The sequence below is a fragment of the Ornithorhynchus anatinus genome, chromosome 1 (assembly GCF_004115215.2).
Source record: "Ornithorhynchus anatinus isolate Pmale09 chromosome 1, mOrnAna1.pri.v4, whole genome shotgun sequence".
In the NCBI taxonomy this organism is placed as follows: domain Eukaryota; kingdom Metazoa; phylum Chordata; class Mammalia; order Monotremata; family Ornithorhynchidae; genus Ornithorhynchus; species Ornithorhynchus anatinus.
In genome coordinates, this window is record NC_041728.1 from 74,046,127 (window position 1) to 74,073,084 (window position 26,958).

Consider the following 26,958-nt stretch of genomic DNA (forward strand, 5'->3'; position numbering starts at 1 on the left):
GCGGATCCCTTGGACACACACACTCGATCTCATCATCTCGAACCGCTGCACAATCTCCACCCTCACCAACTTGGAAATCCCTCTCTCTCACCATAACCTTCTCACTTGCCTCCTCTCTCACACTCCTCCTCCCCTTAAATCTGTACTATTCCCCCACAGAGACCTCCACTCTTTCGACCGCATCTATCTTTTTCAGAGCATCACACCCCACCTAAACTCCCTACGCATTCTACCCACTCTTGATGACCAAATAAATGCTCTCAACTTCACCCTCTCTACTCAAATCACAACCCTATCCCACAGCCCTGGATCACCTCTACTGTCCGCCTCCTTTGCTCTTATGCTCAAGCCACTGAATGCCACTGATGGAAATCTAAACACCAGGCCAACTTTGTCCACTTTAAGTTTGTCCTTTCTTGACTTAACTCTGCCCCCTCCTCTGCCTGGCAAAACTATTTCTCTTCCCTCATTGACACCCATGCCCATCACCCTTGTCAGCTGTTCTGGACACTTAACTCCCTCCTCAGGCTCCCTATTCCTCTCCCTTCCCCAATGCTCACCCCAATGATTTGGCCACCTATATCACTAGGAAAATTAACACCATCAGGTCCAAGCTCCCTAAAATCACCCTTCCCCCTCCTTTTGACCCCTCTTCTACTTTCCCATCCTTCCAAGCAGTATCTTCAGAGGAGATCACCTTCTTCCTCTCAAGTGCCACCCACTCCACATGGGCTTCAGATCCCATTCCCACTCTAGCCCCTTCCCTTCTCCCCTCTTTAACTTCCATCTTCAACCGCTCACTCTCCAGTGGCTTCTTCCCCTCTGCCTTCAAACATGCCCACATCTCCCCCAATCCTAAAAAAAAGTCCCTTGATCCCACAGCCCTCTCCAGTTATCGCCCCATCTCCCTTCTACCCTTCCTTCCCAAACTCCTGCAGTGAGTCATTTACACTCATTGCCTCAAATTTCTCTCCAACTCTCTTTTGGACCCCCAACAATCTGGCTTCCGTCCCCTACGCTCCAATGAAACTGCCATCTCAAAGGTCACCAATGACCTCCTTCTTGATAAATCCAATGGCTCCCACTCCATCTTAATCCTCCTCGATCTCTCAGCTGCCTTTAACACTGTGGACCATTCCCTTCTCCTCAACACGTTTTCCAACCTTGGCTTCACTGACTGCGTCCTCTCTTGGTTCTCCTCTTATCTCTCTGGCCATTCATTCTCATTCTCCTTCATGGGCTCCTCCTCCCCCTCCCATCTCCTAACTGTAGGGGTTCCTGAGAGGTCAGATCTTGGTCCCCTTCTATTTTCCATCTAGACTCACTCCCTTGATGAACTCATTCGCTCCCACGGCTTCAACTATCACCATTACATGGAGGATACCCAAATCTATATCTCCTCCCCTCCTCTCTCTCCTTCCTTCCAGCCTCATATTTCCTCCTGCCCTCAGCAAAACTCTACTTAGATGTCTTCCCACCACCTAAAACTCAACAAGTCCAAGCAGAGCTTCTTATCTTCCCTCCCAAACCCTATTCTCTCGCTGACTTTCCCGTCATTGTGGATGGTACTACCATCCTTCCCATCTCAAAAACCTGCAACCTTGGTGTCATCCTTGACTCCATTCTCTCATTCACTTCACATATCCAATCCATCACTGAAACGTGTTGGTCTCACCTTTATAACATCACCAAGATCCACCTTTCCCTCTCCATCCAAACTGCTACCATGTTAGTACAATCACTCATCCCAACCCAAATGGATTAATGCAACAGCATCCTTTCTGACCTCCCAACCTTCCATATCTCCCCACTTCAATCTATACTTCACTCTGATGCCTGAATTATTGTTCTACAGAAACGTTCAGGGCTTGTTACCCCCCCTCCTTAAAAATATCCAGTGGTTGCCTATCAAACTCCATGTCAAGCAAAGACTCCTCACTATTGGCTTCAAAGCTCTCCATCACCTTGCCCCCTTCCACTTCACCTCCCTTCTCTATCCCAGCCCACACACTCTGCTCCTCTGATGCTAACTTTCTCACGGTGCCTCATTCTCACCTGTCTCGCCGTCAACTCCTGGCACACGTCCTACTCTGGCCTGGAATGCCCTCCCTCCTCAAATAAGCCAAACAATCACAATTCCCCCTCTTCAAATCCCTACTGAAGGCTCACCTCCTCCAGGAGTCTTTCCCAGAGTAAGTCCCCCTTTTCCTCAGCTTCTCCTCCCTTCCCCATTGCCCCGACTCACTCCCTTTGCTCTACCCCCCTCCTCACCCCACATCACTTGTATATATATGTACACATCTATAATTTTATTTATTTACATTAATACCTGTTGACTTGTTCTGATGTATGTATATATATAATTTTATTTATGTTGATGTTGTCGATGCCTTAGTTGTTTTGACGTCTGTCTCCCTCTCTTCTAGACTGTAAGCCCGTTGTAGACAGGGATTATCTCTCTTTGTTGCTGAACTGTACTTTCCAAGCATTTAGTACAGTGTTCTGCACACAGTAAACACTCAATAAATATGCCTGAATAAATGAATCCCTGCCCAGTAACAATTTGAGAGTCAGTCTGGCCCTGCTCACTTGTCCGATGACCTGTGGTATCTGTGACTGGCCTTTGGCCAAGTTGAGTCAGGTCCCCCATAAATGCCAGTCGGGTTTGGGCATATTGAGGGTACCCATTTTGTACTATTTCAGTCAGGGGTTCACCCTGTGGCACCTGGAATTTGGTCATACATGGGCATCTCCATGTGCACCACAAAGCATCCCTGTACCCTCTAGAGACTAAGTGCTTTTTGGTCAGGGGACATGTCTACAAACTCTGTTACCAGCTCTTAGTTCAGTGCTCTGCACAGTGTAAGCACTCAATAAATACCACCCTAAGACACCATGCAAGTCCTGCACTGCCACCACTGGGAAACCCAGACCCACTTCTGGGCCTGAGGCTATCATCATCATTAATGATATTTATTGAGCGCTTATTTATGTGCAGAGCATTCATTTATTCAATCATATTTAATGAGCACTTATGTGCAGAGCACTGTACGAAGCACTTGGAAAGTACAATTCAGCAACAAATAGAGACAATCCCTACCCAACAACCAGCTTGGGAGAGTACAATACAACAGAGTTAGTAGATACTACCCCCTGCCCAAAATGAGCTCCCACAAGGAAAGAGACATTAATACAAATAATGAGTTTCATGAGAACTGGTCAGAGGTTGGTACCAGGAAGGGCAGGGATTTACAGGCTGGGTAAATCATTCCCTACCAGCCAGAAGGACTCTGCTTGGGAAGGTAAGCTGCACAGTTAAGATCAGCAAACCATTCTGCTTCTCTACTTTAAACCATCCCTAAACCAACAACTCGGAGAACAGGAGGGGGATCAGCAGCTAATGATTGTTGGTAATGATACATAAATCAGAATGAGATCCTTAGAGCTTTCCTCCAGTGCTTAACAACTTTCATTGACTTATTTTGTTTTTATTTCAAAGATGACCGTGTTTTTAACCACTTGACTTTAATCTGCAAATTATATTTTTTGTGACTTCCTTTGAATCATTAAAATACCATTCACTAAGCAAGCGGCCTCCCTCTCTGAGAAACCAGCAGCTCTGCAAAGTATTTCCACTATCACTCACCTTTCCATACCTGTACTATAATTGGAACAAACATAATCACCGAGACCTCTACAATATCCTTACAGAGATCACTGCTGGCAACTTTGTCAGAATTTCATTGGGTTTGCAGAGACAGCATGAGCTTCTACTGTGATGCCATGTAGCAGCACTTCAACAAATTTAATTAGAAAGTGGAACTTTCCAGTGATTATGGGAGCCTAGAGTACTTTTCATCTCCAAATAATGGGTTATTTGATTCTGATCATTTTCTTCCTCTCCCTGCAGGAAGGAAAAATTGCTTGCTACCTCTCTTCTTCACCCACAGTGCTTAAATGAAAGGGAGATCTGATATCTACTTTGGTTTAATGACAATGAAAATCTTTTAACCATTTTGATTTTTTTGACTCAAAATCTAAAATTTCATATGGAAATATCAAAAAGGCAAAACATCCCAGAAACTCCCTCTCCCAGAAAAAACAGGAAACTGTAATTGCATAATGTAAACCAGAAAAGAAAAGATGAAGAAATGACTAACAATTGCAGAGAACCAAGAAAACTCACCTGTATCAAGGATTTTCCAAGGATACACAGTTTTGCCAGATTACCACATTTCATGCTATTTATTGATCTGATGGGACCTCAGCCTTTTCAAATGTTTCACCATATGTACAATGAGCATTTGATAATGTGATTAGAAAGCAAAGAGGACCAAATACCAACATGCTAAGGACATAATAAAGGAGTTTCAGAGACAATCCCTGTTGAGAACTGGGAGTCCCTCTAGATTGTAAATTCACTCTGGGCAGGGAAACGAGATTACAACTCTGTTGTAGCAAAGTTTCCCAAGTGCTTAGCATAGTACTATGCACACAGTAAGCATTTAATAAATACCATTGATTGACTGAATTCCTGAGGATGGACCACATAGGCACTCAGCTATTAAGGAAAGGCTTTTTTGAGCAAAAGCAGGCAGGGAAGCAAAGGGGAAACTAGAGCTAGGAGCTCCAGGAGACAGACCTGACAACACAACATGAAACAGTCCTTCTTGTGTGTACAAGATGGCCGGGATTATAGGTTCTCCATTGGCCTTTTCAGTCACACACGTACTGATAAGTGTATTTCACAGTTAGACAGAGGACAACTATATACATAGCGGCAGTTACAGAGTGCAACTAAAACTATGTAAGTATTGAAATGGTGGTTAGAAAATTTAATCTGTGGTGAGCCCACAACAAGCTGCCTTTTTGGTGGTTGTGATCCCGTGAACAACAACAAGGACGAGACTCGAGAGGCACTGATGGGCTCTATTTGAGGTAGGTGATCGGGGGCCTCTCGGGGTGGAGCTTGGAGTCGTGGCTTTCTCTCCCTGTTCTACCAGGTAACGGGCCTGGACCAATCAATGACTGCCATATAGAGCCACAGCTGCCATGCCTACGACAGGTAAAAGGCAGTTGCTTTGAATCCTGAGTGGGCACCTGGAGGCACGTGGAGATGCAGAGAGAAGCAAGTATTGGAGCAGCAGGAGGGCAGCACTTGGAAGCAGAGAGAAGAAACATTGGCAGAACGGGCTCCTCTGACCACAGACTGGTACTGGACACTTGGAGGAGTGGAGTCAGTGAATGTGTGCATGTGTCATTCCCTTGCACACTGGTAAAACTATGTAAAAACCTTTCCACATTAACTTTAGTGATCAAAGGTGTGGGTTGACTTCTACCTACGTGTCCCTGAGGCTCCCCTGGTCCAGGAAGATCTCTGTTGGCATGAACTCCCCTAAGTTTTTATTTGAGTTTATGAAATTGGCACAGCACTCTATATCAGTATATGTGGAACTATCTGATTCAATTTGACACTAAAATTAAACTTTTTCTTAAGATTCACATAACTCAATAAAAGAAACAACTGCATCTTGGACCACATTCCCATTAACAAACCTGTTCAGAAAGTCTAAGCCTATTCCAAGGGCTATCCACAGGGTATCTAGCGATTAATTACAGTGCCATCTAGTGCACAGTCAGAAAATGGTTTGTATTGTTTTAAAATGTAGGAAAAAGTTTTCGACAAATCGTTAAGAAAAACAGCTAAACAACTAATCAGAAATCCTTTGTGTGCTGAAAAACTACTGGGGTTGCCTAAAAAAAAGAATCCTGTTAATATACAGTAAACACAAGATCCTTTTCTTTTTACTCTGAAAGAAAGAAAACCACTGTTCTTAAAATAACAAAAGACTACATTTGCATTTTTGTTCACAATCGGGAAATAAGTTAAAGATAATAATTACTCTTAAACTTCTTAGTGGTCAGCAATGTTTACATGAAAGAATAATTCAAGGTCTTCCAAATATAATCTTGATTAAAGGAAATCTACCTCTAAATTTTATTTTAAACTAACCTGTCTGAGACACTCATCAGGGAAGGGCAATACATGGCATACAGGAAGAAACAGAGTAAAGAAAAGACAGGGCTCACCTGAAAGTGCAAAATTATTGTCCATATCAACCCCAAAGTCAATTTGGGATTTCCATCAGTTATGTCATCATTTCTAATGTTCACTAGTTTCACCTATCACGTGGGTAAAAAGAAACAAAGCAAAATTAAACAAAATGCTCTCAGAGCAATTTGTTTTCCACATGCAGTAAACTCTCCACACCCATTGCATAAGAACCAGGGAAAGTAACTTTTAAATTATACCAGCATTTTAAAAAAAACTTCCCCTTTCTTAATCCCCAAACGTTTTATCTGTGCAGGTAGCATAATGAAATTTGGTGAATTCAGTTCCTTCCTTAGGCACATTTCATCCCATTGCAACCCCAAAATGTTTGGGATCCAAATAATCAAAATTTGTCCACAGAAAGACAATACACATCCATTATAGAATATGCAGTCAAATACAGACTTGCCATTTGCACACACATACAAAAAAAAAGCCTATTAAAATGCAAAATGGAGGCTTCCAGGTAGTATTGTGCTGGGAAATTGGGTAAAATAAAGGATTTCCATTTTCTGCCACTGGTTTATACTTTTACTCATTTTGAATAAGTGGCTTTCAGTAAGGGCTTAATAAACAAAAAACAGTTTCTAACAAACAGGGAAATGCATAATGCGGAGGCTTAACCAAAGTCTACTGAAGCCCATTTTTAGTCCTCAGAAAACAAATGAACAGTTGATATTTAGCCAATGCTTTCAGATTAATAGAAAATGAAAATAGGACACAATGTTTTCCTGCACAGTACTAAATAAAAATATTCTCTCCTCCACAGAACACCAGTTATATTCTGATTTGTGGTATCTTAACACATTCTATAGAAAAGGCACTATCTTTTTTGCTGCATATTTTCTAGCAAGATCTCTTAAAAATAAATCAGCTCAGGACTGCTGTATGGTCATGAAGCTATATATTATCTTGAAGGGTAAAAACAGTCTTATTGTTTGTATTCAGCTGGATTGAAAGGATAATCTATTAGGACAAGGAAACCAAATGACCTTCTTAGTACTACCGAAACACTCAGTTTTGGATGGAATCCAGAAAGAGAATGTTGTTCTGACAATACACAGCCCTCATAGAATGGAATTGCACTGTGCAAGGCATCAAAGCAAGTTTTGTGTAGCAGGGGGTCCATCAACAATGGATTTCCAGAAAAAATTGCAATTCTACTTTCTCCCTAGAAATGTTGTTAGTTTGCTATGTCGCTACACTGCTAATTCAAATATTGAGTAGTTCTTATTCAAAACTCACAACATGATAATTTTCTTTATTTTTTGGGGGGGGTGCTGTGCCTTACTAGATACTGCTCTCCAATTCTTTAATAAAGCTTTTAAAATAATAAAGCATTACTCAACTATTCTGAAGACACATTCGATAGCTACTCTGATGGAGTTTAACTTCACATATTGCTCCTGTTTAACAAATTTATTACCAACATTTATGTTAATTTTCAAATGATCTTACCTGGCGTTTTTTCAAATAGTCAAGTGCAATTTGTACATTCTGTAGTCTGTGAAAACGCATCCGACCTTTTTCTCTGGGCTAAAAGTTGAAAGTGGAGATTACATAGTGCTTTGCTTAGGTAAATACAGCCTATGGTTGGATTATATGATAATTATTTACAATTATAATATCTGAATAGGCATTATTTTAAAATACTGAAATCTACTGTGGAAACTAAAAGGCTCTGCAGACAGTAAGCATTCAATAAATACCAATGATTGAGTTAAAATCCTGATGGGGATTATCCTTTTCTCATGGTTTAAAGTGATCATTAGGGCATAAATTGGGATTTTCATAAGAAAAGAAACCAAATGTCTGTCTGAACCAGTCATAGAAGTATATATAGTATTCAAGCTCATGGTGATAATTTTGTGTGGGCTCCAATCATTTAGCAAACAAAGGATGCATGAACATAATTAAAGATCACCCTCTTACCTTCTTAAGAGAAATTAAAAATGAGCAAGGATTTTTTTCTTTTTAGTAATGGATGAAGGTTAATGGAAATGGGGCCAAATGGCATGCAGTTAGTGTAAAATTACTAAGAGAAATAATGGCTAGAAAAAAGACGACTTGATTTATCAGCAAGAGTCACTGTGGGAAAGTAGTTATATTTATGGCATCAAACCTTAAAAATTAGATTTCTTTCTCATTTTGCACTTTTCACAAACTCCCATATGCTGAATGCACATTCTGATCACTCGGACTGTTCAAGATGGACATGATTATTCTCTCAGTCTGAGACTGAGAAAGTGCAATGGATTTTCCTTGATGGACAGTTTCTCCAATAGATCACATGTTGCCAGAAGGAAAATACAGAATAATGCAGTTGGAAAAGAGCAAAACTAAAATAGAAGGAACGGGGTCAAATTTCCCCACAGAAAAAGAGCAAATTGACAGCTCAGCTTTAAAAATGTAGGTGAAGCCAAAAGTGTCATCAAATAACAAATAGCAAAACCACAGAAGGAAAAACTATACTTCTGTGTAAACTGAAATATAAATGCTATGGCCCACATTCACCCCTTAAATGAAAATACACAACTTTCATCCAAGCCAGATGTGATACGATGAGAGAATGGAAGAATTCTTCCACTAGATGGAATAAACTTGACACATCTTTCATAGGAGCTTTGGTAAACTCTGGTAAGTGCTACATAAGCTTAAAAAATTGTCTTTGGGTACAATCAGGACCCAGGGGTTCAAGATTTAAAAGTTTTTCTTGTTTTCCCTTCTAACCAATATGAGAACAGGAAAAGAACACGAACTGAAAAGAGATATATCTACAGAAATTAAGTTTATAGTATCACTTGAAGAATGCTGATTTTTTAGTCTCACCCTACAAATCAATATAAAGATGTCACCTTAAAAATCTCAACAAGTTAAATTGGATAATTTGGACTTGAAAATTTATTCACATTTTATATAAAATTTATTCACATTTTATATAAAATTTATCTCTGAACACTCATGGCTTATCTGATTTGTACAATTACTATGTGATGAGTATAGTAAGTACAAAGAGAATCATTCCAGCTACTTGAAAATGAATGAAAGGAGGAGACATCTCTTTATTTGTTAAGTTTTTCAGTGCACACTGAGTGAGGATCATCAACGTGAGTTCTTTGATCCTTACTGCTAAACTACAGGTAATTCCAAACGAAGGATTTACTTTTCAATTAGCCATCACCACACCTCATATTCTAAATTAGTAGAGTTATGGGGGTCGACACCTACCCCCTTATCCTCATCCTCCACATCCTCATGCTGTTCATACTCGCATGCTTCTGTTGAACTCACCAACCGTAAGGTCTTCAAAAAATCTCGCTCCCTTGGCTAATGAATATAACAGACAGAAGATAGGACAGTAGAGACACAAGACAGACCACAAATGAAAGAAGAGTGTGAACAAAACATAATGAAGAAAACAGATAACCAAGAAAAGGAAGTAATGTTCACAAAGAAAGGAAATGACACCTGGGAAGCAGGTTAAACCATTTCTGGTAGGGGTGTTTTATTATTTCTGGGCTATTTGTGAGTCTTTTAATATGGAGTTATATTATGCATCCAGCTTTTGCTAAGCAAAACCAAGACAGGAAAAAGAATGACAGAAAAAAATAACAGTATTATTACATTTTAAGAATAGTAAATAAAGAAGAATTTACTGTCAACAAGAGAAGAAAGTGATCTTTCAAATTCCCAATTCCACTGATATATGAATCACTAGGTTTATAACCTGATCCTTCATTGCCAATGGTCACAACTTATGGGAAGTGCTTCAGTAAATCTGAACAATTTGGGTTTAGGTAATACTAAGACATAAAAGGAACAATGTGCCTCCTCCAAAATCAATGAACAAAAACGAAATTACAAACTCACCAAGGTGTCTCCTGAAAGGACCTCTAAAAGAGAGATCAAGTTGTGTCCATCCCTTAGGTCTTCATAGAGGTCATTCACACGCTTTCGAACCTGGGCAGAGAGAAAGAAAATTTATGTATGTTGACTTTTAAGGACACTAAATCTTGTTTAATGCTTCTGACTAATCCGTCTGATATTTCTTCATTTTTTTTAAATGACCACAGATCTACACCTGATAATTTTGGTTAGTCATAAAGAAAATCACTGTGAATGGTAAGAGATAGACACTGTAACAGGACACACAAGAGAGATTGTGGACTCTCCATTCTTACATATCTTAAAATAAATGTAGAAACCACCATTTTGTCCTGGAAAATTAGCAGGCTGAAACAGAAGATCTCTTGCAATCCCTGCTGGCCCCTCAGAGTTAAATTAGCATTCTAAGCCCCACCAGGAGAATTGTGTGACAAATGAACGTAAACACTTGAGTGAAAGCAGCATGGCCTAGTGAAAAGAGCACGGGCCTGGCAGTCAGAGGACCTGGGGTCTTATCTGGGCTCAGCCAAATGCTTGCTGTGTGACTTTGGGCAAGTCTATTAACCTCTCCATGCCTCAGTTCTCCTGTTCTCCCTCCTACTAAGACTATGAGCCCTATGTGGGGCATGGAATGTGACAAGCCTAATTCACTTATATCTACCTTAGCGCTTAAAACAGTGTTTGATACATGTTTTATCAACTTAATGAAGCAAAATCAAGCTTTTCCTTCCTTGACATAGATAGCAAAAGAGGATAGAATAGGAGGTCAGGTTCTCAGTCAGTCATTCGTATTTATTGAGCACTTACTGTGGGCAGAGCATTGTACTAAGCACTTGGGAGAGGACAATATAACAAAACAGACATTCTCTGCCCACAACAATCTTCCAGTCTTCCAGTCTCATTCATTACGTAACTACTATAGTCAAGAGCACTGCCCAAGGTTCTTGAGAGTGTGCAAGAAAAGTTATTAGACTCATCCTGCCTTTTTCCTTATTTAATCACCTATCTCCTCCTTATGAATTCTAGCAAGGTTTCAAAGGAACAGGACAAACTCAAATCTGTATGTAGGAGGGAAACAGGGAATCCAATATAACCTTTCTCTACCCATTAAATGAATAATTCCATGGCAAATCACAGAATAGAAGTCCATGCTTAATTTTCAAACAGATCTAGTTTTAATTAGACAGCCAGATCACAGGCTGGGTTCTAATCCCAGCTGTGCCATTTGCCTGATTTGTGATTTGGGGTAAATCACTTCACTTCTCTGTGCTTCAGTTCCCAGAACTATAAAATGGAGATTCAATCCCTGTTCTCCCTCTTACTTAGACTGTAAGTCCCATGTGGGACAGGGACTTTAGTCCAACCTGATAAACCTGGATCTGCCCCAGAACTTAGAACTGTTCTTGACACAGTGTTAGCACTTAACAAATCTCATTAAAAAATAAAGAGAGAAGGAAAGAGAAGGAACATCTCAGGTTCGTTTTCCTGAGATGTGTGGTTCTGATCAGCTCCTGGCTGGGACCATGCCACAGGAAGTAGTTCCACACAGTAAATGACTTCTCTCTGCTAAAGTTACATCTGGTGTAAGAGAAAATCTAGAGTTATCAGACCAGATAAGCAGCATGGCTCAGTGGAAAGAGCAAGGGCTTGGGAGTCAGAGGTCATGGGTTCTAATCCTGGCTCCACTACTTGTCATTTATGACTACTTGTCATTTACTTGTCATTTATGTCATTATGAGAAGCAGCGTGGCTCAGTGGAAAGAGCACGGGCTTTGGAGTCAGAGGTCATGGGTTCGAATCCCGGCTCAGCCACTTGTCAGCTGTGTGACTTTGGGCAAGTCACTTAACTTCTCGGTGCCTCAGTTACCTCATCTGTAAAATGGGGATTAAGACTGTGAGCCCCACGTGGGACAACCTGACTCCCCTGTGTCTACCCCAGCGCTTAGAACAGTGCTCGGCACATAGTAAGCGCTTAACAAATACCAACATTATTATTATTATTATGTGACTTTGGGCAAGTCACTTAACCTCTATGCCTCAGTTACCTCATTTGTAAAGTGTGGATTAAGACTGTGACGACCCCACGTGGGACAACCTGATTACCCTGTATCCCCCCAGCGCTTAGAACAGTGCTTAGCACATAGTAAATGCTTAACAAATGCCATCATTATTATTATTACTAAACTCTTTTGACAGCCACTTCCATAAAGGAGAGCTTTTAGGCAATTACATGGCCACAACACTCAATATGGTGTAGTGGATAGAGTCAGAAGGTTCTAATCCTGGCTCCACCACTTGTCTGCTATGTGATCTTGGGCAAGTCATTTCATTTCTCTGTGCCTCAGTCAGCTCATCTGTAAAATGGTGATTGAGACTGTGAGCCAAACATGGGACAGGGACTATGTCCAACTCAATTTGCTTGTATTCACCCCAGTGCTTAGTACAGTGCCTGGCACATAATAAGCACTTAAATATCATCAATATTATTATTATCTGATTTCTGTTATGTAGAGCACCAAATTTGGCCCTCACACTTTTGACCTCAGTGCCTTTAAATACTTGTGAACCTCAACTTTGGTAAATACTGTGAGGCTTTTTTGTTTGTTTGTTTTTAAGATGGTGTTTTTTCACTGCTTGGCATGTGCCAGGCACTGTTCTAAGCACTGGAGTATATAGAAGTTAGCCAGGCTGTACACAGTCCATGTCCTACAGAGGGCTCACAGTCTTAATCCTCATTTTGTAGATGAGGTAACTGAAGCTTAGAGACGTTTAGTGACCTCTCCAAGGAGACAAGTGGCGCAGCTGGGATTAGAACCCAGGTCTTCTGACTCCCAGGCCTGTGCTCTTTCCACCAGGCCACTCTGGTCTGTGTTGATTCTATACAATGTGTGGAACAGATTTTATCCTGATCTCTGTTTCATTGTCTTGTTTGAGAATCTGGTTTGGCGATGGTCACCAAGGCCTTTAATAAACCCTCTACTGTATTTGCCTTGAATTGCCCCTAGTGGAAATAGCACAGGCCTGAGAGTCAGAAGAACCTGGGTATTAATCCTAGATCTGCCATTTATCTGCTGTGTTACCTTGGGCAAATCCCTTAACTTCTCTGTGCCTCAGTTACCTCATCTTTGAAATAGTGATTATGACTGTGAGTCCCAAGTAGGACATGGATTATGTCCAACCTGATTAATTCGTATCTACCCTAGTGCTTAGAACAGTGCCTGGCACACAGTAAGCAGTTAACAAATACCATTATAAAAAAACAGGGTGGAAAACTTCTGTCCTAGGTTGGGATTTTAAAGATTTCAATATAAAGAAAAAAGCTTTTGGGTCTAATCTACTGGTATTTATTGAGTGCTTACTGTGTGCAGTGTACTGAGTTTCAGATTATAATACAACAGAGTTGGTAGACACATTCCCCGCCCACAATGACTGTCCAGTCTGGGGGGCGGGGGGATGACACATATTAAAATAAATTATAGATATGTACATAAGTACTGTGGGGCTGAGAGTACTTAGTGCTTAGGTGATACAGAAGGGAGAAGGAATAGGGGAAATGAAGGTTTAGTCAAGGAAAATCTCTTGAAGGAGATGAGATTTTAGTAAGGCTTTGAAGGTGGGGAGAGTGATGGTCTGGAGTATATGAAGGGGGAGGGAATTTCAGGCCAGATGGAGGACATTCCAGAGGTCTAACATGAGCCCAAGGACTGGGCTTAAGCTGCCAACCATGTTTCAATGTGCACTCTGGACGCTGCCAAATGAGTCTCCAATCTGGTTACAGGTTATCAACTTATTTGGACCAATTCTGTCTGCATTTGTAACAAAAGGATCAGAGTAGACCATCCAAATGACTTTCCCCAGTAAATATGCTCAAAAATATTTATTCAAGCTGTTTTTCCACATCATAAAAGACAGAGTAATCATCTCCCACACTCAACCCTTTGCCAAGCCAGGACAACAGCCTCCAACCAACAAGCCATGTTCCAAATGCACCAAAGATACATTAAGACAATGTGTGGTCCGGTCCTCAAACTCCCCTTTTCATTCTCGGTCTCCTTCGCGGGGCTCCTCCTCCCTGCCCCATCACCTAACTGTAGGAGTTCTCAAGGGTCAGTTCTTGGCCCTCTTCTGTTCTCCATCTATAATCACTCCCTTGGTGAACTAATTCGCTCTCATGGCTTCAACTATCATCTCTATGCAGATGACAACCAAATCTACATCTCCTCCCCTGTTCTCTCCCCCTCCCTCCAGGCTCGTCTCTCCTCCTGCCTTCAGGACATCTCCACCTGGATGTCTGCCCACCACCTAAAACTCAACATGTCCCAAGACTGAGTTCCTTATCTTTCCTTCCAAACCATGTCCTCTCCCTGACTTTCCCATCACTGTGGACAGAACTACCATCCTTCCCGTTTCACAAGCCCATAACCTGGGTATGATCCTTGACTCTGCTATCTCATTCACCCCACACATCTAATCCATCACCAAAACCTGCCAGTCTCACCTTAACAACATCACCAAGATCTGTCCTTTTCTCTCCATCCAAACTACCTTGATGGTACAATCTCTCATAATATCCTGACTGGATTATTGCATCAGCCTCTTCTCTGATCTTCCATCAGAGATCCCTGCTTTAGTCTATACTTCACTTGCTGCTCAGATTATCTTTCTACAGAAACACTCTGGACATCATTCCCTTCCTTAAAAACCTCCAGTGGTTGTCTATCAACCTTCGCATGAAGCAAAAATTCCTCAGTCTTGGCTTCAAAGCTCTCCATCACCTTGCCTCTCCTACTTCATCTCCCTTCTCTCCTTCTACAGCCCACCCCGTACACTCCACTCCTTTGCCGCTAACCTCCTCAGTGTGCCTCGTTCTCGCCTGTCCCGCTGTCGACCCCTGGCCCACGTCCTACCCTGAAATGGAATGCCCTCCCTCCTCACATCTGCCAAACTCTCTTCCCCTCTTCAGAGCCCTACTGAGAGCTCACCTCCTCCAGGAGGCCTTCCCAGACTGAGCCCTACCTTTCCCTCTGCCCCTTCTCCCCTCCCCATTCCTCCTACTCCCTCCCTCTGCTCTACCCCTTCCCCTCCCCACAGCACTTTGTAAATACTTTATGTATATTTGTATATATTATTTACTACTTTATTTTATTAATGATGTGTATATCTCTCTGATTCTATTTATCTATTCTGATGCTATTGATGCCTGACTACTTGTTTTGCTTTGCTGTCTGTCTCCCCCTTTTAGACTGTGAGCCCTTTGTTGGGCAGGGATTATCTATATCTGTTGACAAATTGTACATTCCAAGTGCCTAGTACAGTGCACTGCACAAAGTAAGCACTCAATAAATACGATTGAATGAATGAATGAATATACATCAATCAATAAATAAGTTGTATTCATTGAGAGCTTACTGTGTTCAGAGCACTGTTCTAAGTGCTTGGGAGAGTGCAATTAAACAGAGTTGGTACACAGGACCCTTGACCACAAGGAACTTACAGCTCTACTTGCAACTGAGACAGTTGCCGAAGCAGTTCACCACACACACTTCTCAAGAAATGGTGTAGATTGCAGAGTTGCTAAAATGCAGAGTTTTGTCTTGTCTTGGATCTGACAGCTTTATGGATAGGGAGTTCCTTGCGGATGGCCCTTGGCCAACCTGGAAGTAAGAGTCGCAAGTTTCATTTGAGCCCCTGTGGGAGGGGGACTGAGTCACACTTGAATATCTTATATTCACTCCAGTGCTTAATACTGTGCTTGGCACTGAATAAGCATTTAACAAGTCATCATCATCAGTGGTATTGAGCACTTACTGCTGGGTGCAGAGCACTGTACTGAGTCCGTACAACACTGTACAACACTGGGATTGCAGGATTTGATAATGATGCCATTTGTTAAGCGCTTACTATGTGGAGAGCACTGCTCTAAGCACTGGGGAAGATACAAGGTATTCAGGTTGTTTCATGTGGCACTCACAATCTTAATCCCCATTTTACAGATGAGGTAACTGAGGCACAGAGAAGTTAAGTGACTTGCCCAAATTCACAGCTGATCAGTGGAAAAGCGGGGACTAGAATCCACGACCTCTGACTCCCAAACCCATGCTCTTTCCATTAAGAATGTTTAAAGTACTAGTATATGTATTCATTCATTCATTCAATAGCATTTATTGAGCGCTTACTATGTGCAGAGCAATGTACTAAGCACTTGGAATGTACAAATCAGCGACAGATAGAGACAGTCCCTGCCCTTTGATGGGCTTACAGTCTAATCGGGGGAGACAGGCAGACAAGAACAATGGCAAGAAATAGAGTCAAGGGGAAGAACATCTCATAAAAACAATGGCAAATAAATAGAATCAGGGTGATGTACATCTCATTAAACAAAATAAACAAAATAAATAGGGTGATGAAGATATATACAGTTGAGCGGATGAGTACAGTGCTGAGGGGGTGGGAAGGGAGAGGGGGAGGAGAGGGAAAGGGGGGAGAAGAGGGTTTAGCTGTGGAGAGGTGAAGGGGAGGGTAGAGGGAGCAGAGGGAAAAAGGGGGGAGCTCAGTACGGGAAGGCCTCTTGGAGGAGGTGAGCTTTAAGTAGGTATTTGAAGAGGGGAAGAGAATTAGAATGATGGAGGTGAGGAGGGAGGGCATCCCAGGACCGCGGGAGGATGTGGCTCAGGGGTCGACAGCGGATAGGTGAGACCGAGGGACGGTGAGGAGGTGGGCGGCAGAGGAGCGGAGCGTGCAGGGTGGGCAGTAGAAAGAGAGAAGGGAGGAGGGTAGTAAGGGGCAAGGTGATGGAGAGCCTTGAAGCCTAGAGTGAGGAGTTTCTGTTTTGAGCGGAGGTTGACAGGCAACCATTGGAGGTGTTTAAGAAGGGGAGTGACATGTCCAGAACGTTTTTGCAGAAAGATGAGCCGGGCAGCAGAGTGAAGAATAGACTGGAGCAGGGCAAGAGAGGAGGAAGGGAGATCAGAGAGAAGGCTGACACAGTAGTCTTGTCGGGATATAATGAGAGCCTGTAGCAGTAAGGTAGCCGTTTGGGTGGAGAGGAAAGGGCGGATCTTGGCGATATTGTAAAGGGGAGCCCTGTAATAGCACACTGGTAGTAATCATATATTAATGAATGCATTTGTTTGCAATTCACTGTATGTAAAATAGAATGAATACAAATAAAGGGAATTCTCACACTGTACCAAGATGAAACTGAATCTCCCATCTACTTAAACAGCATCATGGGGTTTTGATGCCATCTCAGCTGCTGGCTTTGGCAAAAAATAAATGGCTCTGTCATGTGTCTGGCACCACATGGAAAGCATAGTGAAACAGTAAGTGGGCCATAGTCTGAAGTTCTTCCATGCCAACATCTACTTCTACTTTAACGTTAATTTTTAGCTCTTCTGGACTGTTATCCTGAACCTTTGCCAAACACTTCCTGTAGTAGGGATGTATCTCTGGTACATTTTCCCCAAAAGAATAGTCTTAAATTGAAGTTTGGTTCAACAGCTGCTCACAGGAACATCAAATATTTTCTCTAAACTATCAAAGTGGTCGGAATGCCTCAAAATCTGATGAACTTTCACAGAATGTAAGGTAGTGGTAATGCTGATGGTGGTAATCACAACTTATTTTTGCGTGGCACTTATTTTTCTAATGAGCTTTCACATCAATTATCTCATTTTAGCTTTACGACATCTCTGTGAAGTATTATTACCCCAATTTTACAGATGAGAAAACTTCTGCCATTAGGTCTTGCGGTCTCTCGCCATGCATCACAGTTCATCATTGCCAGCCACACTGTGTAACAGTAAGGGAAATTAAAATGTGCCTGGATTGACAAAAGAAGCAGCAATCTAACTGGGGAACAGATTAAGGTCAAGCCTGTATGAGGAAAGTGCTTTTTAAGGATAACAGTTATGGAGAAATATATGTGGCCCAGCTCTGCACAAGGCACCTCTAATGCTGAACTCCCACCTAACATGGTACTATGTGGATGGGATTTTTGTAAGGTATTCCTTAAGTGCTTACTAAGTGTCAAACACTTTTCTAAGTGCTGGGGTACATACAAGTTTATCAGGTAGGACATAGTCTCTATCCCACTCACAGTCAAAATTGAGGGAGGAAGTTTTCATCCCCATTTTTCAGATGAGGTAACTGAGGCACAGAGATGTTACGTGACTTGCCCAAGGTCACACAGCAAGCAATTGACAGAGCCAGAATTAGAACTCAGGTGCATTTCTCAAGTCCCGTGGCACTGAGAACCCTGCCAACTAGATGTTAACCTGATTGACAGAACCATCAGCTGCAAAGGCCTCAAGGGGTTATCAGCATCCAGTCAGGCTGACAGTGGGAGATCGGGACCCTCAGCACCCCATGCAGCACCTGGCAATATGCTGCCAGACTTCTAGACAACTTGGAAAAGGCACAGAGACTAAAGTCCCAATGCAAAACACTTTGACTGTACAAGTCAGGCCTATCATATTTCTGACCACCACACTGCATTGCCTTAAGCAGCAGCTATCTAGTAAGTCAATTACTGGAAGTGCATGCAGAATCAATTACTGGTAAAGCAGGAAGAAACCATGAGATTTTTTTTTTCAACAGTCAGATCTGCCCTGACATGTAGACAGCCCCATGGCACTTATATATATTTCTGTAATGTATTTGCCTACATTGTATTTACTGTATGTACTGTAATATATTTATTTATATTAACATCTGTCTCCCCCTCTAGATTGTAAGCTCTTTGTGGGCAAGGAATGTGTCTGTTTATTGTTATATTGTACTTTCTCAAGCGCTTAAAACAGTGCTCTGCACATAGTAAGCACTCAATAAATACGATTGACTTTTTAAACCAAAGCTATTCTACTTGGACATTTTAATGCAGCTGATGAGAGGAAAATAACAAATGCTACCCCGATCAATCACTAGCATTTATTGAGCATCCTACTGTATGCATGCGTGAGTACAATAGGCAAGACATCACCTTGATGGCAGTTCACGTGGTTATCATCTTCCTGACCTTTGTGCTTTTTAATAGCACCAAGGTGTTCCAAAGAGAGCACAGGGAACAGTGGAAAAAGAGGGTGCAAAGATCACTTTCTATATAATCCTGTTCTTCCAAGTACCAGAACAGACTGGAAATACTGATCTGGGCCTACAGCCAGGAAACATACATTAGCAGAAGTCGCCTACACGGGCCATAACAATCCACCAGAGGGTAGAAGAGTAGAACGAAATGAGCTGTGGGGGTTGACAGAGGTTCTGGGAGCCTGCTGATCTGAGAACCAGCTGAGGTTCCCTGAGGAAAAGTGCAGGGTAAGAAACAATAAAGAGAAGACCTATGATTAGCCTAGCCTAGAAGTACACATAAGCACTTCTCTTTTAACTTTAAATGTGAATCTGGCATAACATTAGAAACTCTTAGCCTTGAACATTCCTGCAGAGTTAGACAAAAAGGAGAACCAAAGGATTGCAGACTTTTGTTAACTGGGCCAAAACACAAGAAAATCTAACAGCCATTAAAAGACTTCACTAAATCCACTTCTGTCTCACCTACCCTAATACTATCTCTTGTGTTAGCTAGCAAATGTTAGTAGGGTTTTGAAATGCTAATCAAAACCAATTTGAAGCAGCAGGGCCTAGTGGATAGAGCATGAGCCTGGGAGTCAGAAGGACCTGTGCTTTAATCCCTGTTCTACCACTTACCTACAGTTTGACCTTGGACAAATCACTTAATTCCCTGGACCTCAGTTACCTCTCCCAAAAAATTGGGATTAAAATCGTGAGCCTCATGTGGGACATGGAATGTGCCAAACTGGATTAGCTTGTATCTACCCCAGCACTAAATACAGTGCCTGCGACAGTGCCGCCAAGATCTGCCCCTTTCCTCTCCATGCAAACCACTCCAAATTAGTACAATCATTCATTCATTCAATCATATTTAGCAAGAGCTTACTGTGTGCAGAGCACTGTACTAAGCACCTGGAAAGTACAATTCGGCAACAGAGACAATCCCTGCCCAACAATGGGCTCACAGACAACAAAACAAGTAGACAGGCATCAATAGCATCAAAATAAATAAATGGAATTATAGATATATACACATCACTAATAAAATAAGTAGAATAAAAATATGTACATATATACCACAAGTACTGTAGGGCGGAGAGGGGGTTAGAGCAGAGCGAGGGAGTAGGGGCGATGGGGAGGGAAGGAGGAGCAGAGGAAAAGGGGGGCTCAGTCTGGGAAGGCCTCCTGGAGGAGGTGAACTTTCAGTAGGGCTTTGAAGTGGGGAAGTGAGCTAGCAATCACTCCTCCTATCCCATCTGGATAACTGCATTAGTATCCTTTCTCATCTCCCAACCTCCTATCTCTCCCCACTTTGGTCTATACTTCACTCTGCTGTCTGGATTATCTGTCTACAGAAACGTTCTGGGCAGGTCACGCCCCTCCTCAAAAATCTCCAGTGGTTGCCTATCAACCTCCGTATCAAGCAAAAACTCCTCGCTATTGGTTTCAAAGCTCTTTGTCACCTTACCCCCTCCTACCTCACCTCCCTTCTCTCCTACAACCCAGCCCACACACTCCTCTCCTTTGGTGCTAACCTCCTCACGTGGCTTCTTCTTGCCTGTCCCACTGTGGACCCCGGCCCACATCCTACCTCTGGCCTGAAATGCCCTCCCTCCTCAAATCCACTAAACTAGCACACTCCCCCCTTTCAAAGCCCTACTGAAGGCTCACCTCTTCCAGTAGGCCTTCCCAGACTAAGCTCTCCTTTTCCTCAACTACCCCTCCCTCCCATCACCCTGACTCTCTCCCTTTGTTCTACCCCCCCCAACGCCCCACAGCACTTGTGTATATATGTGCATATCTGTAATTATATTTATTCAAATTAATGCCTGTTTACTTGTTTTGATGTTTGTATATACATCTAATAATGTTGGTATTTGTTAAGCGCTTACTATGTGCCGAGCACTGTTCTAAGCGCTGGGGTAGACATAGGGGAATCAGGTTGTCCCACGTGGGGCTCACAGTCTTAATCCCCATTTTACAGATGAAGGAACTGAGGCACAGAGAAGTTAAGTGACTTGCCCACAGTCACACAGCCGACAAGTGGCAGAGCTGGGATTTGAACTCATGAGCCCTGACTCCAAAGCCCGTGCTCTTTCCACTAAGCCACGCTGCTTCTCTAATTCCATTTATTTATATTGATGCCTGTTTACTTGTTTTGATGTCTGTCTCCCCCCTTCTAGACTGCTAGCCCACTGTGGGCAGGGACTGTCTCTGTTACTGAATTGTACTTTCCAAGTGCTTAGTACAGCGCTTTGCACACAGTGTCCACTCAATAAATACGATTGAATGAATGAATGACATAGTAAGTGCTTAACAAATACCATTTAATAAAAGTCCAGAAGGGGAGTAAATAATGAGTGAAAATAGTAAGAGTTATTTTTGCCATTGGTTGACAGTAGAGGCTGTATGTGCCTCTTCTTTACATGGGGAGTTCTCACCCAGTTCTTCTGGCAGCAACTCGGAGCAGATGGCTTTATCCTATATCAATCACCCTCCTGCCAGCCCCATGACCCTGTCACTTCTCCATCTGCCTGCCTGGATTCTGGCCACTATCGCATTTTCAATGCCAGAAGATGGAAAAGGAAGGAGACAAAATGATGGAGATGGGGAAGCTTAAACTATACTATTGATGAGCAGGTGGATTTCGTGAGCAGTGTGCCCAGTGGAAAGAGCACAGACCTGGGAGTCAGAGGACTTGGGTTTTAATCCTGGCTCTGCCATTTGCTTGCTGTGTGACCCTGGACAAGGCACTTAACCTCTCTGTACCTCAGTTTCCTCATCTGTAAAATGAGGATTAAGATACCTGTTCTCCCTCCTACTTAAATTGTGAACCCCATATGAGGCAGGGACTATGTCCAACCTGATTATGTTCTATCTCCCCCGGAGCTTCTGTGGTGCTTGGCTCCTAGACATTACTTAACACAAACTTTAATTATTATTATTATTATTATCACAGATGCAAAAGCAAGCCTCGTGATTCTCAATTTTAATCCTTTTTTCAGGTTGAAATCCTGTTAATAAGTAGTTTTTGACTCTCTTTAGGCTCTTGAGAAATTGACCTCTATATGAAATGTGGCCTGTAATACCATATCTTCCTTTGTATATTTTTCCCTGAAAGACACCCACAAATGAACCTTCATGATAGTGAGAGTGAAGAAAAAGCATTTAAGGATCCCGCGGGTGGGACATAACCATGACTACGTAATAGGAGTGTTAAGCCCTTAATTCTTCATTCCATTTCAATCGGAAAAAAATTTCCATTGATTCAATTTCCTCACTGCGCTTCTCTCACCACTAGAGGACACTACTTCTTTAGTTTGCTGAGAATGACTTTCCTGTTCAGACATTTTAGGGGAGAAAGAGTGTAAAAAGTGCAAATTATAGACAAAACAGCAGGTTTTGCTATGCAGAACCTTTTCCATATTTATTTCAGAAAAAAAATGACATCTGGTCTACATAACTTTCTATATTGATTCTCACTTCCCCAAAAGGCCTTAGTGGCCTAAAATATCTTGGACCCTCAATACCTTGTTTTTTAAGCACTGAGCTATTAACCCATAAACAAGTGGTCTGGAACTGCCTTCCTTACAAATTCCGGATAGAAATAAGGGAAAGATATAATAAAGTAGTTTTTCAATTAACTTGAACTGGTGTAAGCTATCACTTTACTTAGAGGAGAAGCAGCATGGTCTAGTGGAAAGAGCTCAGACCTGAGAGTCAGAGGATCTGAATTCTAATCTAAATTATGCTACTTGACAGCTGGATGACTTTAGGAAAGTCACTTTACTTCTCTGTGCCTCAGTTTCATTATCTTTAAACTGGAGAGTCAATGCCTGTTCTTCCTTCTTCTTGGACAGTGAGCCCCATATGGCGTCCAACTTGATCACTACCCAAAATAACTCCTCCTTGCCTTTCGCCCACTGGTCCCACCCCTACCTCCCCACCCAAGCAGCTGCCTTCCTCCCACCCACCAGTCATCTCTGCCAGCCTAGATTCACCTTCTGAGATTAAACCAAACAACTGTCCATCTGCTGCTGGCTTCCCCTTCTACCCATAAGGTTACTGGAGCCTCATCCTTATCTCCTGCAAGAATGGGCCGAAAGACTGGGAGAAAGCAGGACTGTCCCCTTCCAATTAAACAAATTTATTGGGCTTTTACTGTGTGCTGAGCACTGTAATAAGCACTTTCTGAACGGGGTTTGCCATGTTGGTGTTGCCAGCAATACCACAGAGACAAGAACAGAATAAAAATATCCAGAGAAGTTAAGCCTCAATCTCTGGGACTTTCTTTCCCTTCAAGTCAATCTCATAGGCTGTAACCTCCTTGAGGTTCTTACTTCCGTTTGTCTATTCCCAAGTTGCCATACCATTTTGATAAAGATAGAAATACACACACACACACACACACACACACAAACACACAGTAGGCAGTTGATAAATGTCCTATCAGTGGTATTTACTGAGTGCTTACTGTGTACACAGCACTGTAGTAAGGACTTGGAAGAGCACAATGCAACAGAGTTGGTGGACATGTTTCCTGTCCACAATGAGACAGACATTAATATAAATAATTTATAATTTATAGATATGTACATGTGCCATGGGATGCTGAAAATGATAATATCCTCTGTCTCAATCTGAGCACCTGTCCCTGTGCCCTGATATTCCCATGCAAAGCAAGGGGCAGTATGGTCTAGAGAGATCAAAGGTGTCAGGTGTCAGGGTGTCAGGACAGTCAGAATCTAGTCCCAACTTCCCCATTTACCTGCTGTGTGACCTTTGGAAAAATTCTAGTAATAATAATAACAGGAGGTGGAGGATTCTGGGAGAGATGTGTCCAAGGTGTCTTTATGGGTCGGACACAACTCAACAGCATAAGACAACAACAATAAAGTATTTTAAGTGCTTACTATGCACCAACCACTGAACTAAGTGCTGGAATGGATAACAAGATCTTCAGGCCTCACATGGGGTTCACAGTCTGAGTAGGAAGGAGAGCAGGTATTGAATCTCCATTCTGCAGCTGAAGGAACTGAGGCTCAGAGAAGGTAAGTGACTTGCCTAAGATCACACAATAGGTAAGTGGCAGAACCAGAATTAGAACCCCAGTCCTCTGACTCCCAAGCCTGTGCTCCTTCCACTAGGCCACGTTGCTTCACTTAACTTCTCTGGGCCTCAGTTTCTTCATCTGTAAAAGGGGATAAAATACCTGCTCTTTCAACCTCCTAGGATGTTCAGTGCTTAGAACAGTGCTTGGCACATAACGAGCACTTAAAAAATACCATCATTATTATTAAATGGGATAGAGATTGTATTCAATTTTATCTTGTTTCTACCTCAGGGCTTAGCACAGTAATTGGCACAGAATAAGCACTTAAGTGCCATGATTACCATTATCACTATTATTAATAAAGTCCATACAAATTTAATGTGCATAGGACTCTACAGACAATGCACATGGGGCTTCTTCATATGTCAAACCTTCTTGGAAATAAAAAAAAATGTACCATATTTTTAAAACATAAAAATTACATGTACTTTAAAGAAAAAGTGCAATAACTTTCCAAATATATCAACAGAGCTATAACCCTAATGAAATTCAAGAATGCCACGGTGGAAAGGTACATGATTTAAGGAAGTTTTTCTAATCCTAGAGAAAATCTGTGAGAAATTTCTCCATTTTTTTATAGAATTGCAAGCAGGTTCTGGACTCCCACCAAGCCAATACACCAAGTTCAACACATTTTTCAAATGATAATAGAGCATAGTAGATAATCCCCTTCCTCTTTCTATACCCAATGTTCACTGTCAAGCAAATCCTACTATGTTTTGGGACAGCATTAGTTCAAGATCTAAAAAAAAAAAAAGAAAAATTGTGCTGGCAGTTTAGAAAACAGCTGAAGCCGTCTTCCAATTCAAAACCTAAAAACACTGTCCTTGGAGCAAATTTAATACAAACTTAGCTTGTAGCAAGGTCAACTCAACAAAAGATAAAATTCCTGCTTATTCAGTCACAAGTAGTCCCCAACTTCTGGCTTAAAGGCAGAACTGTTTTGGCAAGACTAATAAAAACCTATTGGAACAATATATAAATTCTAGAATTTTGTGCAACTCTTTCCACTTTCTCCCAAATGAATACATTTTATTTTAATGTATTTTACTCACAGCACCTCTCCAGAGAACTCCAAACACTTCTATATTGACTTTGAAAATGTCAATCCTCAAAAAACTCCTTAGATATATGTAAAAGGCAACATTATTCCTATTTTACAGATGAAGAAATGGAAGCTGAAAAGCATTAACTAATTTACCTAAGGCCAAATATAAATTCAATTATAGGGCTCACATCTCCTGATCACTAGATCATACTAGGTGGTAATATTTTCCCTCTTGCCTTCTACAAAGACACTTTCCTGGATCAAAACCATGAAAAAAAAAGGCTTGTGTTTCTCATTTAATAGCCACATGTGTTTTAACAATTTTCTTCTGCTCTATTGGAGTAGAATATAGTAATAACGTTTGTTATCAATCAATAGCATTTATTGAGCATTTACTATATGCAGAGCACTGTACGAAGCACTTGGAGGAGTACAATAAAACAGAATTAGTAGTCACATTCCCTGCCCACAACAAGTTTAGTTATCCAAAACACTTGAACATGAGTTAAAGGTTTTTCTTCTGTCAACTGTCATCTTGCTGCTCCCACTCAAGAAGTGGTAGAAGGGTAGGAAAAAAACTCAACCATAGGGAACAAGGGATAACTTGTCAGAGAAAAACAATCCCCTGAATTTGCTCCCTCCACTATGTCTCCCCTGTCCAGCCTCCTCTCCCACACAGCAACCACTGCAACCACAATGCATGCTCTCTCCATCATGGGCTCCTTCCCCCTGCTACTGACCTCTCATTCATTTATTCATGTTTACTGAGCACTTACTGTGTGCAGACCACTGTATTTGGAAAAGTACAGTACCGCTTGGGAGAGTACAATATAACAATGAACAGACACGTTTGCTGCCCACAGTGAGCTTACGGTCTAGAGGCAGAAGCTGCAAGCTTGTTGTGGACAGGGAATATGTCTGTTTATTATTGTATTAGTCTCTCCCAAACGCTTAGTACAGTGCTCTTCACACAGTAAGCGCTCAATAAATACAATTGAATGAGTCGAATGAGGGGGAGACCGACATTAATATAAATAAAATACAGATATGTACATGACTGCTGAGGGACTGGGAGCACGGTTGAATAAACGGAGCAAGTCAGGTTGACTCAGAAGGGAGTGGGAGTGGAAGAAGAGGAAAGGTGCGGCTTAGTCAGGGAAGGCCTTTGGGAAGAGATGTGCTCTCAATAAAGTTTTGCATGGGGGGAGAGTAATTGTCTGTGGCATACCAGCAGCAGGACATTGGTGGTTGGATAGATGAGTTAGAGGGACAATGAGGTTAGCATTGTGCAGACTGGGTTGTAGAAGCAGAGAAATGAGGTGAGGTGGGAGGTGGGGGAAGGTGATGGAGAGCTTTAAAGCCAATGGTGAAGAGTTTTTGTTTAATGTGGAGGTGGATAGGCAACCACTAGAATTACTTGAGGAATGGAGTAACGTGTCCTGAGATTTTTGTGGAAAATGGCTCCATTCCTGTCATCATCACCCTCACCATCCTCATCATCAATGGTTCTTATTGAGTGCTTACTATACACAGAGTATTATTCTAAGCACTTATGAGAGTACAAAACAGAGTTGGCAGACACGTTACCTGCCCAAAACAAGTTTACAGCCAAGAAAGAAGCTTAAGGTGAGTTAGTAAAATTTAATATATTTAGGATCAGACAGCAGCCACTACATTAATGGCACAGACATCCTCCACACAGCAAGATTTCCAAAACTGCTTCATCCTATTGCA

The 26,958-nt window shown here is 41.9% G+C and overlaps 1 protein-coding gene across 1 annotated transcript in view; it reads right to left on the minus strand.

Moving 5' to 3' along the window:
• Nucleotides 1–26,958, minus strand: part of LOC100073893 (dystonin) — a 416,997-nt gene that overhangs the window by 175,791 nt on the left and 214,248 nt on the right. Inside the window, exons 6-9 of the mRNA XM_029062300.2 lie at nucleotides 9,983–10,072; nucleotides 9,341–9,439; nucleotides 7,571–7,648; nucleotides 6,091–6,183 (exon numbers count right to left, since the gene is read on the minus strand). Of these exons, the coding sequence (XP_028918133.1) occupies nucleotides 6,091–6,183; nucleotides 7,571–7,648; nucleotides 9,341–9,439; nucleotides 9,983–10,072 (360 nt within the window). The remainder of the gene's footprint in view (nucleotides 1–6,090; nucleotides 6,184–7,570; nucleotides 7,649–9,340; nucleotides 9,440–9,982; nucleotides 10,073–26,958) is intronic.